General features: G+C 43.7%; 1 protein-coding gene across 2 annotated transcripts; it reads right to left on the bottom strand.

Annotated features, from left to right (window-relative positions):
* Positions 1–794: 794 nt before the first annotated feature.
* PDP2 (pyruvate dehydrogenase phosphatase catalytic subunit 2) lies at positions 795–17962 on the bottom strand. Of its 2 annotated transcripts, none has more exons than XM_087728627.1 (3): positions 17877–17962; positions 14545–14609; positions 795–2623 (listed from the first exon to the last, which is right to left on the bottom strand). In XM_087728627.1, the coding sequence occupies exons 2-3, from the start codon at positions 14554–14556 to the stop codon at positions 962–964; spliced, it is 1674 nt and encodes a 557-aa protein (XP_087584753.1). In that variant the 5' UTR covers positions 14557–14609; positions 17877–17962; the 3' UTR covers positions 795–961. The 2 variants fall into 2 exon arrangements, with proteins under 2 accessions (XP_087584753.1, XP_087584752.1); XM_087728626.1 differs by lacking the exon at positions 17877–17962 and adding an exon at positions 17386–17481.
* Positions 17963–18064: the final 102 nt, after the last annotated feature.

Raw genomic sequence — 18064 nt, 5'->3', positions numbered from 1 at the left:
GTATGGATTGGAATCCCCAACCCCACTACACCCCAAAGTGTCCTCAGGAAGATAATTCATCTCTTCCCCTGGGTGCAATCTTTTCACTGATGGTCATTTTGGAGACCTCGTAGAGCAGAGGTCTTCATACTTGGCAACTTCAAGACTTGTGGACTTTAACTCCCAGAATTCTCCTGCCAGCATAGCTGGCAGGAGAATTCTAGGAGTTGAAGTCCACAAGTCTTAAAATTGCGAGGTTTGGGGACCCCTGTCATAGAAGAAGAGCACTATCTGCCATTCCAATCTACTTTAGAGATTTGGAACATCACAAGCAACTCGCACACGTTTCTAACTACAAGTTTAATTTCCACTTAAATAACCATTACCAGTTTCTCCCCGGCACCCAGGGGTGAAATGCTACCAGTTCGGACTGGTATGCCCGAATCAGTAGTAAAAAAATGCTACTGGTTTGGGTGAACCGGTATTTCCGATGATCAGCTGTGATGCACGATTTATATTGGCTAGAAAGCAGGACTTCCTACTTTCTAGCTAATCTAAATCATGTGGCATAGTGGACTTCCCCCCTCTTTCTGTTCTACTTACCTTTCCAGGGACACTCGGTAGCAGGATCCACCCACCCACCCGTCCGTTTTTGACGCTCAGCGCATGCACGGAAGGTCCTACGCATGCACGGAGGTGGTGCGTGCCCTCACATTTGTGACCCAGTAGCGAAGGTAAGTAGATTTCACCCCTGCCGACACCCAATTGACTACAAAACCCAAGCGTTCCACTAAAATCAAACGATTGCCCCAAAATTATTTTACAAGCCAAAAATGAATGGATTTTTATAGGAATTCATGGCTTACAGAGAACTAAACTTGGTCTCCTGAAGGCAGGACAGAGTTTTTATGGGTGAGGCTCTCTCTCATGCAAGAATCTTTCAAGGAATTTGAAGTGAAGTGACCCTTGGAATTCGTGTAACTCAAGATCTTTCTTCCTCCTCTGGATAGTATCTGTCAATTACATCTGAATTAAAATAGACTACTGTAACCGTGATATCATCCCTATACATGCGTGCTAAGTCATCGGGAAGAGTCAACATTGCCATTAGCTTTTCCTGGTCTATCTCTCCATACTCATTACTGCCAATGGCATGTCTGATAAGGTGGGTTGCCACATTCTGGTCAGAGGGATGGGCAATCCGAGCCTTCCTCCGAAGTAGCAAGTCTTGTACATACCCCAGACTGGTTGGTTTCTTAAAAGTGAGCTGAGTTTTCTGGACATCGTCTTCCATTATATGGTTTGCAACGAGCTGGACCACCTCTTCATTGCTCAACATGTCCCACAGGCCATCAGAAGCAAGAACCAAGAACTTATCCTGCCGCCTGATTTTGTGGTAAGTGACCTCTGGCTCAGCTGTTAAATAAGGTGGGGTGTGGTAACACGGAGGGACATACTCGTAGATGTTTAAATCCTCCAGGTTGCAGTGGTTGTTGAGGATGCTCTGCTGCAGGTCCTGACTCCACTTGAACATGACGTCTCCAAAAGCTCTGGTAGGCATAAGGACGCCCAGCAATCTGTCGTTCATAATGAGGGTGTTCCCTTCAGAAGATGGGTGCGCGCCTTTCAACCGCGAGATTTCCGACACATTGAAAGCGTTGTGATCTCGGGTAAGGGGTAAAGCAGACCAGGAGCCATTGGGGTTCTGAACGCCCAGGATCACCCGGCAGTCCCCAGCATTTGCAACATGCAAGTGAGCCTGGTCAACATGAGCTAAGCAAGCCGTTGAGCCCGAGAAAGCCACCTGCAGAGCGATATCTTTCAGAAGTTCGTTCTTGGAAGGTGCCTGAGCTTCCAACGATATGTCTGAATCCAGCCGTTTATAAGCACCGATCAAAGCTTCTTCCATCGTCAGCCCAAGGTCTGCGTCCGAGTTCAGTAAGTCTTGCCAATAATATCTGAGCTTTTCCAGGTACACGGAGGCAACCTCGTGGAAGAACCTGTCGTTGGGGTGTTTGTGCCACTGGAGAATAGGCAGAATCGGCTTCATAGATTCCACGGCCATCTCAATCTCTTCCAGCGTTTGCCGAGACAGCAGAGAAACGGCAAGGTAAGAGAACAGCCTCTCGCTAACCGACTGAGCACAGGAATAGCCAGCATGGCCATCAAAGACTCCAAACATCATTCCCCTCGTCTGCAAACAGGTTGCCGCACTTCGGCGGTCTTCTATCGGCACATTGGCTGCCAGGTGGTTGGACTCGAATTTCAATACTGGGCTGGGATTTTTCCCATCAAATTCAGGGACGGTGTAGGACAACTCGCTCGCCCTTAGGACCTCGTTGATCTGCGATGGCGTCAAATGGAAGGAGAAGTCTTCTTCCTCAGTGGAGGTGTGTCGGAATGCTTTTCCCAGGGGGAAAGGGTGGTGATTGATCTTGCAACTGCAGCTTGCTGGGGACCAACCTAAACGACCTTTGGCAAACAGATTTTTCCATGCTTGATTTTGGGAGATAACGTATCTGGAGTAGAGGCGTCCTCCTCTTCCAGGCAAAGTGGCAACAGCGGATCTTGAAATAATAACCCAGCTAGGCATAATGCCTATCATACAATTCCTTAGACTTCCAATCAGCAGGTTCTGGAAAGTCTACAGGTAAAACGAAAACATAATTAAAGGAGAAAACAGGAAGATTGCATAATCTCTACAGCAAAAGGGTTGACCAAATTATTTTCTATCAAGAGGCTCCCGAAGACATAATTGCTTATGATTGTTCTCAATAATAATTTTGTCTGCATAGGCAACTTACACTCATCAATCTGGCAACATTCACATGGAAGAAATTAAACAATATGTCTGGAATCTTAACAGGGGTCAGCAGTAGGACACTTTCATAATTGCAATATCCCTTCTACTTGGAAACCACTTCTGGACTTTGTGCTTGAGGGGGAAAAATGAAACTTTGATTTTGGGTTTCCCCAATCAGATAGGATTGCTATTATAGAAATGGCTAGTATATATTATTATGTAAAAATAAAAAGTTGAGGTTCGATGTTATTAACTTATTCTATTGTGCCACAAGGAGTCAAAAGTCAATGTTTTCTGTTTCTTTTAGCTTTTACCCTCTTCCTCTTCCCTTTCTCGTCCTGTTCCCCATTATTTTCCTTTTTCTTTGTATTTCTGCATTTTACGTTCTGATTAATAAAATTTGCAATCTCCAAGATTTCATAACTGCAGCCTCTCAAAATAGCCTATACATCCTTACAAAATTCAGTATTTTTATAATTTTCAAAAATGGTAATGGTAGAAATCTTTTGAGATGGATTGCTCAATCTTTTGAAGCTTTGGGCTTTTCTTACATAATTTCTGATAATGGTATGTTGGAATGACCTTGAAGAAAAGAGGAAGAGCCACAGCCTAGACCAGGTGCATCAAACTCAAGACCCAAGGGCCAGATTCGGTCCGCGGGGTGCCTAGGTCTGGCATAATGGTTATTTAAGTGGAAACTAAACTTTGTAGCTAGAAATGTTTGTGAGCTGCTTGTGATGTTCAAAATTTCTAAAGTAGATTGGAATGGCAGTGCTCTTCTTCTATGACAGGGGTCCCCAAACCTCACAATATTAAGACTTGTGGACTTCAACTCCCAGAATTCTCCAGCCAACTATGCTGGCAGGAGAATTCTGGGAGTTAAAGTCCACAAGTCTTGAAGTTGCCAAGTATGAAAACCTCTGCTCTACAAGGTCTCCAAAATGACCATCAGTGAAAAGATTGCACCCAGGGGAAGAGATGAATTATCTTCCTGAGGACCTGGAAACAGTGAAGGACTGGCCTGTGGTGTCTGCCAGTGAAAACAGAGCTCAGGAGGGCTGTGTGAGGCTCTCCCCAGCTCCATTTTCACTGGCAGAGGGTTGCAAGAGGCTGTCACAGCTGAAAACGGAGCTCGGAAGCCCTTTTTCACTGGCAGAGCGCTTGAACCCACAGGCGCCCCTGACAGGAGTGACATCGAGCTGTCCATGCCCACCCTGGCCACGTGACCCGTCAAAACCGCGCTCGACTAAGCCGCGCCCGATTAAACCGCGTCGCTGACGTCATCAACAGGGCGACAACAGCCAGCGCGGAGAAAGAAGGGCGCTTTAAATAGCGCTTTGAAAGCAAGCCGATTCAACTTAAGGTAAGGGTTAGCTTTAGGGTTAGCTTTAGGGTTAGGTTAAGGGTTAGGGTTAGGGTTAGGTTAAGGGTTAGGGTTAGGTTAAGGGTTAGGGTTAGGTTAAGGGTTAGGTTAAGGGTTAGGTTTAGGATTAGGTTTAGGGGGGTTAGGTTTAGGTTTAGGGGTTAATTTTAGGTTTAGCGTTTACAGCGTGCTTCTGTCTCCGCGCTGTTGTCGCCCTGTTGATGACGTCAGCTACGCGGTTTAGTCGAGCGCGGTTTAGTCGAACGCGGTTTTGTGGTGGAACCCCCTGGCTATACCATCTCCCCACCCCCGATGACAAACACAACCCTGATGTGGCCATCAATGAAATCGAGTTTGACATCCCTGGCCTAGATAATCAAAAGGTATCTCAGTCCACCAAAAAAAAAGGGCGTGGGAAGCATCTCGGAAGGGACCTACCCTATGTTTCTGGAAAGTAAAAGTAAAGGAAGGAAGGTGAAAGTGCTTTCAAACATGCAAGATTCTGTTACTGTAGCCTTACAACAAAGGTAGCATCAATTCATGGTTTATATTTCTTGTTTGGACTATCTGATCAACAATATCTTAAAGAGCTGTGGTGGCGCAGTGGTTAAGTGCAGTATTGCAAGCTAATTCTGCTGACTGCCTGGGGTTCAATCATTACCAGGCTCAAGGTTGACTCAGCCTCCCATCCTTCAAGATGGGTAAAATGAGGAGCCAGATTGTTAGGAGCAATAGGCTGACTCTGTATACTGCTTAAAGTGGGCCGTAAAGCACCGTGAAGCAGTATATAAATATATAAGTGCTACTGCTATTGCTATTTCAGGAATACAATAGGTGGAACATTATGACATATAATGATCTTGAGAGCTTTCAAACATGGTATCAGACCTGGGTACTTGAGAGACCGCCTCCTGCCAATTACCTCCCTTCGACCAATTAGATCCCACAGATTAGGCCTCCTCCAGATTCTATCAGCTAGCCAGTGCCGACTGTCGACCACCCGGAGGAGGGCCTTCTCTGTGGCTGCTCCGGCCCTCTGGAACGATCTCCCCGTGGAGATTCGGACCCTCACCACCCTTCAGGCTTTCCGCAAAGCCGTCAAGACCTGGCTGTTCCGGCAGGCCTGGGGCTGATGAGTTCCCAGCCCCTCGAATTTGTTGTGACTGTTGAAGAGTTTTTTAATCTGTTTTTTGTATTTTGTTGTTTGTCTTGTTTGTTCTCTTTGTATTGCCCCTTTCCCTATCGGTTTGTTAGCCACCCTGAGTTCCTTTGGGAATAGGGTGGCATACAAGTTTAATAAAACTGAAAACTGAACTGAAACTGATTTCTTTTTAAGTAGGTGACACAGCAACCCATCATATATTGTGGATGCCCATTGCTTGAAAAGTCTGCTGATCTCTAGACCATCCAACAACATAGGTAGATTTCAAAACTGCCAACTGTAGGCATTGCTGGAATGTGTGTAGACACCAAGATAGCAAAAACTAGCATTTACTTAGTCCTCATCTCTTTTTACACAACATATGATTTTCTCCTATGGGTTAATTTTTGTAAGTTTATGTCATCAGAATAGGGTGATGCGGTGGCTCAGCAGTTTAGAGGCTGGGCTTATCAGCTAGGAAGCCGGCAGCCCAAGTTTGAGACCTGAGCACCATGTGATGAGCTCCCTTCCTCGCCTCCGCTCCTGCCAACCTAGCAGTTTGAAAGCATGCAAAAGCGAGTAGATAAATAGGTACCACTTCAGTGGGAAGGTAACAGTGCTCTGTGACGTCATGGTGGCCACATGATCACAGAAATACCTTCAGACAGTGCTGGCTCAATGGCCTTGAAACGGAGATGAGCACTGGCCCCTACAGTCAGCAGCAACTAGGAAAGTAAAATCCATAGGGATGGCTATTTTAGTTCACCAGAATGCACATTTTTTACAATTAAGGAAACCCAATGCTTTGCAGTGTTCTTTTTTCCAATAAAGACTTCTGACCCACTTCTCGTAAAATAGCTATAAATTAAAAGTTAGCCACCTCCCAGTCATCAACATCTTGCAAAATGCTTCATTTAAAAAAAAAAAATCCATTTTGTAACATCCCACATGCAGATGTAAAAATTGGGTTTGAGCTTCATGGCTGGCATAGAAGAAACCCAATAAATAAGGTAGCATCGTACATTGGCTACCCATTTCTCTTTGGTTGCAACTTAATGCACATTGTTTTGAGAGGAAATCAGGCTTATTGATATCAGAGTACTTGTTTCTGAGTAAACATGCTCAGTAGTGAGCAAATAAAAAGCTTGCATTAAATTGGAACAGGGGTCTGGAACAGGGGTCAGCAAACTTCGGCTCTGGAGCCGCACGTGGCTCTTTCCTCCCTCTGCTGCGGCTCCGTCACCGGTCGGTGCCACAATTTTGAGAGGAGCTTCCGGTGGTGGGGGGAGAGAAGCACAGTGTGCCAGGAGAAGACTCTATGGCAAGGGGAGGGTTTTCCAGTTGTCTCCACAATTGATAGGGCTTTCGGTTATGACAGGTAGACGAAAAAGTACGCCGCGCTAGGAGGAGACTCTATGGTGGGGGAACTGAACTTCCGGTCAGCTCCAGAATTGAACAGGGGGCTTCCAGTTAGGACCTTTGTGGCTCCCGGTGTTTTCTTTTCTGTGGGAAACGGGTCCAAATGACTCTTTGAGTGTTTACGTTTGCAGACTCTGGGACCATCCTTACCTTGACAAATGTTAACCCAACAAAGAGTGTTCTATTATTGTAAAAGGTAAACGTTTCTCTGTCTACTTGTGTCCAGTTCTAAGGCGCAGTACTCATATCCAGTTCTTGGCCAAGGAAGCCATCATTGTCTGAAGACAATTTCTGTGGTCATGTGTCCAGCATGGCTATATGTCAAACACACATGGAATGTGTTACTTTCCCCCGAAGTGGTACCTATTGATCTACTTGCATTTGCATGCTTTTGAACTGCTAGGTGGGCAGGAGCTGAAGCAAGGAACGAGAACTCACCCCATTGTGCAGAGCTCAGGTCTCAAACCCGGGATGTCAGTCTTCAGCTGAGAAACTCAGCATCTTTCATCACTGAGCCATTGCATTGCGTACATACACAATAAAACATTTGACTATGGACACCACTGAGTTAAATGAGCCCAGTGTAGATCTTCTACAGATGTTCCCCAGGGAAAAGAGTTATTCCTCTCCCACACCAATATTTAACAGTTTAATTAGGGGCAACTCTTGAGTAAGAGGGATGCGATGGCTCAGTGGCTAGGACGCTGAGCTTGTCGATCAGAAAGGTCAGCAGTTGGGCGGTTCGAATCCCTAGCATTGCGAGAGCAGTGAGCTCCCGTTAGTTGTCCCAGCTTCTGCCAACCTAGCAGTTCAAAAGCATGGAGAAATGCAGGTATAAAAATAGGAACCGGCTTTGGTGGGAAGTTAACAGAATTCTGTGCGCCTTCAGCATTTAATCATGCCGGCCACATGATCACGGAGATGTCTTCAGACAGCGCTGACTCTTCGGCTTTGAAACAGAGATAAGCACCGCCCCCTAGAGTCAGCAACGACTAGCACATATGTGCGAGGGAAACCTTTACCTTTTACCTTTAGTAACAGCTGAGCCTGGCTTTTGATCTGTTATTGAGAAACATAAAAGAAGAAATGAAAACAAAGCACAGGAGCATTTCCAAAGAAATTAATCTCTGGGGATACATAAGTCTACACTCTGTTTACCTGTGGTTGTTCTCCTTTTATCAAAGCTTGCAAGTAACTTAAATCATTAGGAAGTGTCCTATCTCAGTGGAAGAACACTGGCTTCCTACACAGAAGGTTTCAATGTTAAATCTTCACCCAAAGCTGGAGAATTGTTTCTCAAAACTTTCTTATCAGGAGCTGATTCACACATTACCCTGTATTTTGGTTGGTTCTATTTCAGTTAGTTCTGTGGAAATATCATTGGCAAAGAACGGATTAGAATCTAGTATAATATGGGAGCCAAACCAAGTGAGTTTTCCTCAACAAGCATGACTTTAAGACCTTTAAAAGACTTAAACAAGAAACACCTGTCAGGTGGAAGAAATCAGGAGCCAGGACAGAGTTCAAAGCACTGCAATTTTATTCTATGATACCTACACACAAAAATCAGATTTACTATGTCAGTCAGAATTGGCGCCAGATAAGTGTCAACGGATTTCAAGGGGAGCTGGAATTAGTTCTTACAGGGGTGTAGAGATTCCAAACTGATGATGTGTTTGACCCCACCCTCAGGCCCAGCCTCGTCATCTCCTACACTACCATGTAAAATAGGGTTCAGGATTTGGAGTGACCAGGACAAATTGATAACTTTATCAAGTTAAAAGATTCTCCCAAGATAAGCTTCTCTATACTTGACAATGATGGCCAAGAAAAGAGGTGGAAAAACTACACCAATATGGAAATCTATTTAAAAAACAAAACAAAAACGGAGAAGCCCAAAATTAAACCCAAACCCATCCAGGTCCTTCCAGGAGGTAATTCTGCCAGGGTCCTATTGGAAGCTGGAGCTTCTAAGGAAGATGCTAATAGCTGGAATGCAGAGAATGTCAACATGCAATCATTTTCAACCGCTATTCAAGGGAGCGTGGGAAAAGAGAGACCAAGGAAGCTTGGAAGCAGGGAAGGCTCTATAATATTCTATTCCAGTGATGCCAAAATTGTCTGTGTGCAGGCTATTGCACAGCAATTCAATCCTCCCCGCACACCTGCACATGTGCACGCGACCCACCCACCCACCCTGTGCATGCATGCATGTTTCCCTCCCCAGGCTCCGGAGGCTTTCCTGGGGAGAGCAAAAATGGCTTCCCCCGGCCTTCTGGAAGGCCAAAAATCAGCTGGTCTGCATGGACATGTGTGCTGGAGCTGATATGGCTCCGTGTGCCACCTGTGGCATGCATGCCATCGGTTCGCCATCACAGTTCTATACCATCTTTCACTTTGCTCAGTATGTGTCTTTCTTTCCTGAAAACAAAAATTCCTACACTGCGCTTGTCCATGTAACTGGGGAGTATATTGTCCAGTTCTGCCAGCCCTTCAAGGTGGTCAGGATTCAAGGAACACACAGGGCAAGAACTCCAGGAATATTTTATCGCCGTCTTGAAAGCTTGTTCTGAAGTTTCACCACCCCTTCTGAAAGACACTACAGCCTCTTCCTCATACTTTCTACTTTCCCAGAACTGAGTAATTTCTCTTCCCTCTTCCTCCTTCTAGCTTAGAACTAAATTCCTTTAACCACTTCTTCTCGTTTCAAGGGGATTTGACATCAGATAGGGGTTAGCCCAATTTGTAAATTCCACCCACAGGCTAAAACGTGGCTGGAGGAATCAAGATTTCAGATAAACTCAAGGCTGCTTCCAATTCCAGACTCAAGATAAAGTACGGTGCCTTTCTAGCAGCTCGCGATGTGCAAATTCACACTGGTAAATTATCTGACTCATGAGATCAGTAGAAGCAATCCCCAATTTTAATTCTGCAACTCAAGGTAGCTTTGCCCAAACTTGATGCAAAATAGGAGTAGGAAGGCAGGGTGGCTTCCTTCACCTCCGCCCATTATCTGCCCTTGAGAAGGATCCCAGGAGAGAGAGGCAGGAAGGCAATAAACTGACTCAACCAGATTCTTCTTTCTCCTGGCCCTTCCCCATAATCACAACAGCCACTAACCGGCCAAGTAACAAAAATGCTGTTGTTCATTGATTGCTCCTTCAAACAATATTCACTGCTGTTTTATTGACCCTAATTTACCCTGCTTGCAAACTGCTTTGGGAGGGTAGCTATCTAAACGGCAGGATATTAAAATAGCTGACAACAAAGATAACAACCAAGGTGACTAGGGGGAATAGCAGCTATCACCTATATTGGAGAACAATTGCAGGAATTGTGCATGTCTAATCTGATGATGGCAAATCTAGACAGCAGACTAAAAAGCAGAGACATCACCCTGCCAAGAAAAGTGTGCATAGTCACGGCTACAGTTTTCCCAGTTGCAACGGATGGCTGTGAAAGTTGGACCACAAGAAAGGCTGAGCGCCAAAGAATGGAGACCTTTGAACTCTGGTGCTGGAGAAGACTCCTGTGAGTCCCTTGGACTGCAAGGCGATCAACCCGTTTAGTCCTAGAAGAGATCAACTCTGACTGCTCTTTAGAAGGCAGATCCTGAAGATGAAACTCAAATACTTTGGCCACCTAATGAGAAGGAAGGACTCACTGGAGAAGAGCCTCATGCTGGGAACGATGGAGGGCAAAAGAAGAAGGGAACGACAGAGAATGGGGGGGCTGGATGGAGTCACCGAAGCAGTCAGTGTGAGCTTAAATGGACTCCAGAGGATGGTAGAGGACAGGAAGGTCTGGAGGAACATTGTCCATGGGGTTGTGATGGGTGGATACGACTTTGCAACAACAAATCTGATGAAAAGAAAGACTAGGGGTGACATGATAGCAGTGTTTCAACATCTAAGGTGCTGCCACAAAACACCTAAAAGCAGAACAAGAAGCAATGGATGGAAACTAATCAGAGAGAGAAGCAATCTAGAACTAAGGAAAAATTTCCTGAGAGTGAGAACAATTAATCAGTGGAACCACTTGCCTCCAGAAGTTGTGAATGCCCCAACACTGGAGGTTTTTAAGATGAGATTGGACAACCATTTTTCTGAAATGGTCTAAGGTTTCTTGCCTGGGACATGGGTTGGACTAGAAGCCCTCCAAGTTCCCTTCCAACTGTTATCCTGTTATTATTTCTGTATCCATCCCATCAAGCCCAAAGAAAGTCCAGAATGGCATAGGTTCTCCTGCAGGGGGTTGGACTACAAGACCTATTAGTCCCTTTCCAACTCTATTATTGTACTCTATGTTGTAATATGTCAGCTGTCAGTTTCTGGCGCCCTCCATCCTCAAAGAGTCCCTGCTCATTTCACAATTGGTCATGATACAATTTCTGCTTGAGACATGGGGAGGAAGAAAAGCAGTGAATGAACCCAGATAACACTCATAGAAAAGTCCTGGATTGTTTCATCAATTGGCACCACCTGTTTTTACTCTTTTGCATTAGGCATTGTGAAGTTACTGTCTCATAGCTGTTTCTGTCAGCCTCCCAAGCAGACCAGACAGGAAATACAACAAAGTGAGCTAATTCTGCTTTATTATAAGGCTACAATAAAAGAATCTTGCAAGTCCGGAAGAATAAATCTCCTGCCACCATTTCTTTTTACTGCCAGAAAAGCTAAGGTGGTTTTTTTTCTTTAAAAAAAAATTCTCTATACTCAGTTGTTCAGCTGCAGGCTGCGTCCTTATCTGATCATCCTCTAGGCAGCATTTTTATTCCCCTTCCAAGGTCATTTTCACATACCATTAAAAGTTTCTATTTGCCCCCAAACTACAGCTGCATCAACACATTCTGCTAATCCATTTTTGTAGAATAAGCCATAATTGGCTGTTAAGACCTTGCTAAGTTGTAAATCACAGTTCACAAGTTTAAATAGGAGTACCTATTCAGTGGTGGGATTCAATTTTTTTTACTAAGTTCTGTAGGCGTGGCATGGTTTGGTGGGTGTGGCTTGGTGGGCGTGGCAGGGGAAGAATACTGTAAAATCTCCATTCCCTCCTCACTCCAGGGGAAGGTTACTACAAAATCCTCATTCCCTCCTGATCAGTTGGGACTAGATGGAGGCAGGACCAGTCAGAGGTGGTATTTACTGGTTCTCCGAACTACTCAAAATTTCCACTACTGGTTGTCCAAAACTGGTCAGAACCTGCTGAATACCACCTCTTCTATTGATTTAAAAACAAAACCACCACATTACACTGCATCATATTCCTGGCAATGTCTGTGCCTGTAAATTTAATCTAGATTTTAGTTAATACTGAGCTGGACACAATTTCTGGCCATTGCATGGATGAACACTTGCTATCTGTCCACTATCGCTTTCCTCTTTTGTTATGTGTATGAATCTTATGATGTATAATTTTTTTTTCTAGTCACCTACTTGCAACTACGTGCCCAAAGTATGCAAATTTATGTCTGCTAATCAAAAACTCAACTATCCTGGACAGACTTGTTCAGTGGTAGTCAACCTGGTCCCTACCGCCCACTAGTGGGCGTTCCAGCTTTCATGATGGGCGGTAGGGGTTTTATCCGATACTGAAGTACTTTTATTATTTTAAATTTAATTGACTTTTTAAAAAAATGTCATAGTATTATTTAAAAACATTTTCATTAGGTTTTCATAAAATCACCATTACTGTGTGGTTAGAAAATTTTACTACTAACAGAGATCCAAAAGTGGGCGGTAGGTATAAAAAGGTTGACTACCCCTGGACTAGTTTGACTTGCAGCCCATGGTTTTCTTAGTAAATTATATGTATCTATAAATCAGTCCTCAATTTACAACCATTTGGAGTTACAACAGACCCTAAGGTCATATAATCAAAATTCAGGCAGTTGGTAACTGACATATCCTTATGTACAATGGTTGAACTTCCTAGTCAACTTCTGAAAAGCAAAGATAATAAGGGAAGCCAGATTGCTTAACCATATGAGTCTGTGGTGGTGCAGTGGTTAGAGTGTAGTACTGCAGGCTACTTGTGATTGCCAGCAGTTTGGCAGTTCAAGTCCCACCGGCTCAAGGTTGACTCACGGGGCAATATGGTGATTCTGTAAACCACTTAGAGAGGGCTGTAAAGCACTGTGAAGCGGTATCTAAGTCTTAAGTGCTGTTGCTATTCATTTAACTTCAGTGATTCGCTTAACAACTGGATGACTATTTAACAACTTATTTAGCAGTAGAAAATCTGGTCCAAATTGTGTTCAAAAATCAAGGACTACCTGTATATAACTCGGGTGAGAGCCATTGTCTACTTTCTCATTAAAAACAGAAGTTGTGTAGTTTCCTTTTGACAAATATAACATTGCCACTTTTTCTTCTGTTCGTTTCCAATGCAAATAGAAGAACAAGTGGAAATACTGTATTTGTCAAAAGGAAATTTCACAACTTCTGTTTTTAATGAGAAAGAAGATACTAGATCTTGCCCGTTATACATAGGTAATCCTTGGTTTACAACTGCAATTGGACCAGATTTTCTACTGCTAAACAAGGCGGTTGTTAAGTGAATAACTGAAGCGAATGTGATTGTTAAGTGAATCCAGCTTCCCCTGTTAGGAATATAATCTAACGGTTGGGTTGGCAATATATAAATCATATAGCAATGCTGTACCTGTTTCTCTAAATCATACTGTAAAATGTGATTGGTTGCTGTTTTCTTCAATTGGCCATAAGAGGGAACCAGAATGACTGTTAGCTCTCTGTTTTGTTAGATGCTGGGCTGATCTGATCTGAGTGTTTTGGAAGCTGGCTGTTAGAAAGTGCCATGAGCTATTGTAAGTTTTGCAACTGCTAGCAAACTTTGAGTACTGAACTGATTATAAGATACTGGACTATGTTATTTGGATTATCCCTTAACTGAAATGTATGACTTGGACTGTTTGATGGACTCTGATACCTCTATTTCCACGAAAGTAAAAGCCTATTTAAACTGCAGTGTCTCTATATGCTGGTTTATGTGTTCTCCAACGACACTCTCACAATGCTTCTCTGAACGTACTCGCTCTCCCAACGGGGAGCTTACCTAACACTGGTTATGGACCCAGAGTGTACCAGACGTAGCTAAAGGAGAGTTGGTGTTGATACGCAATACCGCATACAGACAGCTGTTTTCATTAGTGATTGTTACTATCCTGGAGAAGATGGCGAGCAACCCATCAACAAGCCTTTCGATGAGAACCCAGTTGGATGGAACAAACTATGTTTCCTGGTCTATGAAATGCAGTCTACTCCTGCGTAGGGAAGGTTTATGGGATGCTGTACAGAATCCACCGGATGTAACTGCTTGGAATCCAGAAAACGATGATGATGCCAAAGGAGGATAACAGGGTTACTGCTACTTTAAAAAATGGTTTGTATGTTATACTGGATGGCCAGATGGCTAACACAGCTTATCGTAATGTTAAACTCCATGATGAATGCATACATTTACTACATAGACGCATGGGGCACATTAATTTCAAGATGCTGCAACAAACTGTTAAGTTGGCAGAAGGAGTAAAATTAAAACCATGCAGTAAATATTTAAACTGCAATGTTTGCAATCAGGAGAAAAGCAAAGTTACTCCAGCAAACAGACTGAATGGTTTTAAAACAAAGGAACCTCTGGTTACTTATTATCTTTCCTTCGCCAAGTTTTTCAAATCATGTCTGCTTTCTTTTTTAGAGTTTCTTATTGCACTCCATTCTCATAAATTATAATCAATAAGTATTTTTCTATGTATAGAAACAAAGAATTTTTTTTAAAAAAACTATCAGAATTATGAAACAATTCAAAGTTATTTACCTTGTTAATCATTCATGTTTTGGCTTTTTCCAAGTATTAGCAAGGCAGATGTCCTTCACCAAGACCTGTTGAAAAATCAATGTGAGATTTTAAAAAAAAGATAAGACAGAAACATGCCAAATGTCAGGGCTGCAAAACAAAGCCATTATTCCTCTTTAACTATAAATTTAAATATATTCACAATATATACCTGACCATTAGGTACAGTTTGTTATAATTTCAATATCTCCAGTATCTCAGCGGTTGCCACAAAGAAGAGGGAGTCAAGTTATTCTGCAAAGCACCTGAAGGTAGATAAGAAGCAAGGGGTGGAAACTAACCAAGGACAGAAGCAACTTAGAACTAAGGAGAAATTTCCTGACAGTTAGAACAATTCATCAGTGGAACAACTTTCACCCAGAAGTTGTAAATGCTCCAACACTGGAGGTTTTTTTAAGATGAGATTGGATAATCATTTGTCTGAAATGGTATAGGGTTTCCTGACTAAGCAGGGGGTTGGACTAGAAGATCTCCAAGGTCCCTTCCAACTCTGTTATTCTATTTTTATCCACAGGCAAAGATTTATTTTCCTTGCACAGAAAAAGGATCCCACTACAATGGGATGCACAAAAATTCTGGAAAACAGTGCAGGCCACACAATAAAAAATTGCAGTGAGAAAAGTAAGCAGCCTTTTAAGGGCTGAATTTCCATATTACGCTGAAGTATCTTCCCCTCGACTCGGATCAGCTTCAGAAACACAAATACAAACTTGTTTTGAGTCTGAATATTATAGCCTTCTCTTTTATCATGCCACAGACATTGTTTAAAACAGCAATTTCCCACTCTGTAACTACACCCTTCACATAATTGCTTCACAACCTCAGTGCAAAATATAACGTGCAGTTAAACACCTTGGGGGATCAGGCCAGCTGAGCAAAACAGAACCTAAAATGTATCCAAGTTTTTAATAGTCACACATCCAACTAAACTGTTTGAGTAACAGGTCAGCAGAAGGAATGTTATTTTAGTTCCTGATACCAATGTTTGTGGATGAGGTTTGCTGTTGGTTGACTTTGCTTTTGTGATGTTGTTAGGCCCACATTTGCATAGGCAAAAAGGTCAGCCAGCAAAAAAACAGAACATACAACACTGATAACTGGAAACGTATCAGGCGGTTGATCTTTTCACACAGGCTTTCAAAAATTATACTGCATGCAGAATCACATTAAAGATGAGGCCCAGTGGTTAGAGTGCAATACTGCAGGCTATTTCTGCTGCCTGCCGGCTGCTTGCAATTAGGCAGTTCAAATCCCACCAGGCTCAAGGTTGACTCAGCCTTCCATCCTTCCGAGGTGGGTAAAATGAGGACCCGGATTGTTGGGGGCAAGAGGCTGACTCTGTAAACCACTTAGAAAGGGCTGTAAAAGCACTATGAAGCGGTATATAAGTCTAACTGCCATTGCCATAACTGCCAGAAATGGTGGCAGGAGATTTATTCTTCCAGACTTGCAAGATTCTTTTATTGTAGCCTTATAATAAAGCAGAATTAGCTCACTTTGTTGTATTTCCTGTCTGGTCTGCTTAGGAGGCTGACAGAAACAGCTATGAGACAGTAACTTCACAATGCATAATGCAAAAGAGTAAAAACAGGTTTGGCAGTTCAAATCCCACCAGGCTCAAGGTAGACTCAGCCTTCCATCCTTCCAAGGTGGGTAAAATGAGGACCCGGATTGTTGGGGGCAAGAGGCTGACTCTGTAAACCACTTAGAAAGGGCTGTAAAGAGTAGAAACAGGTTTGGCAGTTCAAATCCCACCAGGCTCAAGGTAGACTCAGCCTTCCATCCTTCCAAGGTGGGTAAAATGAGGACCCAAATTGTTGGGGGCAATAGATTGACTCTGTAAAACGGAGGGTTGTAAAGCACTGTGAATAGGTATATACGTCTAAATGCTATTGCTATTTCAATGATCCAGGTTATTAAAGCAGCAGCATCTTATTTCAGGGTCTGGTGAAGGCTCCCGCACAGACCTTCCTGTTTAATGAACGGAAAGTAGCTGCATTCACACAGGTTCCAAAACATTTCAAATCGTACAGCTCTAAAACATGCACAGCTCCTTACTCTGTGAAAAGTAAACCAACAAGTAGAGAAACTGTTCCTCTACTAAACTTACACCCTAAGTTTTGTAAATCCATTCCCCACTTATGCAAGAGAGAGAGAGAAAAAAAAACTTTAGCAAATGCACCCAGCTGCCCTCAAATCTTGCAACTTTGGAAAATGTTGGGATATTCATTAGAATCTTTTTTCTTCTTTTCTAATACTTTAACTACATTTCTTCCCCCCTTGATTACTTTTCTTCTTCTTCCTTAACTCCAAATCTCCGCCGTTTTAATTCTGCTTTAACACGTCAAATATAAAAAAATGGATTTTAGAAAGGAAAACTGAATGCAGCGCCTCCTTTAAAAAAAAAAAAAATCTTCCCTACCGCACCAAATTTGCTGTCGCACCTTTAAGAGCAATAAAAAGAATCATATTAATAAAATTGAATAGCAACCGAATTGACAAGCTTGGGAACTAACTAGGCGTCCAGCTAGAGAGCTTCCAAACTTTAAAAGAGTTCCTTGGCAACTCCTGAACCCAGTTCCGTTTCTGGACTAGCGCCGATCCGATCTGCAGCCATGAACGGCTGATCCCGTTTACACGGCGCTCCTTTGATAAACCTACCGTAGAGAAAGGAAATAACCTTAAAAACCAAAACAAGGCAACCAACCCTGTATTTTTTTCCCCTCCAGGCGATTAATAGGTTCACTTGCTGAATTCCTGGCACGTTGAAACCTCCGCGAAAAAAGGAAAAAAAAACCCTACTTTCCTCTCTTCTCCTTGCAAATCACATTCCGGTTTGGGGCGTTGAGTAGAAGCAGCAGCTGGATTTACAGTACGGCAAGGCAAAGCGAGGCTTCAATAGAGGCTTGGCTCCGCCCTTGGAATGCACAGCCATTGGCTGCAGCGGGAGGCGTGAGAGGGTGTTCAGCGAGCTGAATGGCGGCCGGCGGTGGCGAAGCCACGCCCCTCGCACCAGTACTAACTCGCGTGGGGCTTTTCCGGCTGGGTTCCGCTGACCCCCTAGCGGCCGTTCGGAGTTTTGCAGCCTCAACCAGGCACGCAAGGAGAGTTCCGAACGCGTCGAAATCCGCCCGGCAGGATTTCTTAGAACGTGTGAAGGGGCACTTATAGAACGTTTTTCGGGTTCTTTTGGATGCAGGCATCCCCAGGAATTAAAAGTGAACCGGTATGTTCTCAGGGAGAAACCTCCACGCCCGTGCCCCCTTAGGAAGACTAGGGAAGAAAAGACCTACCTCGTGTCGGGTTGTGCCTGCCTGCTAAGCAACCGGGAGCCGTGTGAGTTACACGGAGGCGAAGCAAAAGCGCTCCTCCCCTCCTCTACGGGAAATGACAGCCAGCCCAACCCCAAACTCGCTTCCTCTGGATAGAATAAACCCGCCCCGCGTCACTTCTAGAAGGGAGGTGGACGACCCGGGAGCCT

Source organism: Thamnophis sirtalis, unplaced genomic scaffold, assembly GCF_051295495.1.
Source record: "Thamnophis sirtalis isolate CommonGarterSnake01/CBP01778 unplaced genomic scaffold, rThaSir2_p1.2 scaffold_14, whole genome shotgun sequence".
Classification (NCBI taxonomy): Eukaryota; Metazoa; Chordata; class Lepidosauria; order Squamata; family Natricidae; genus Thamnophis; species Thamnophis sirtalis.
The sequence above is the reverse complement of the archived record's forward strand: the minus strand, read 5'-3'. Positions and strand labels throughout refer to the sequence as shown.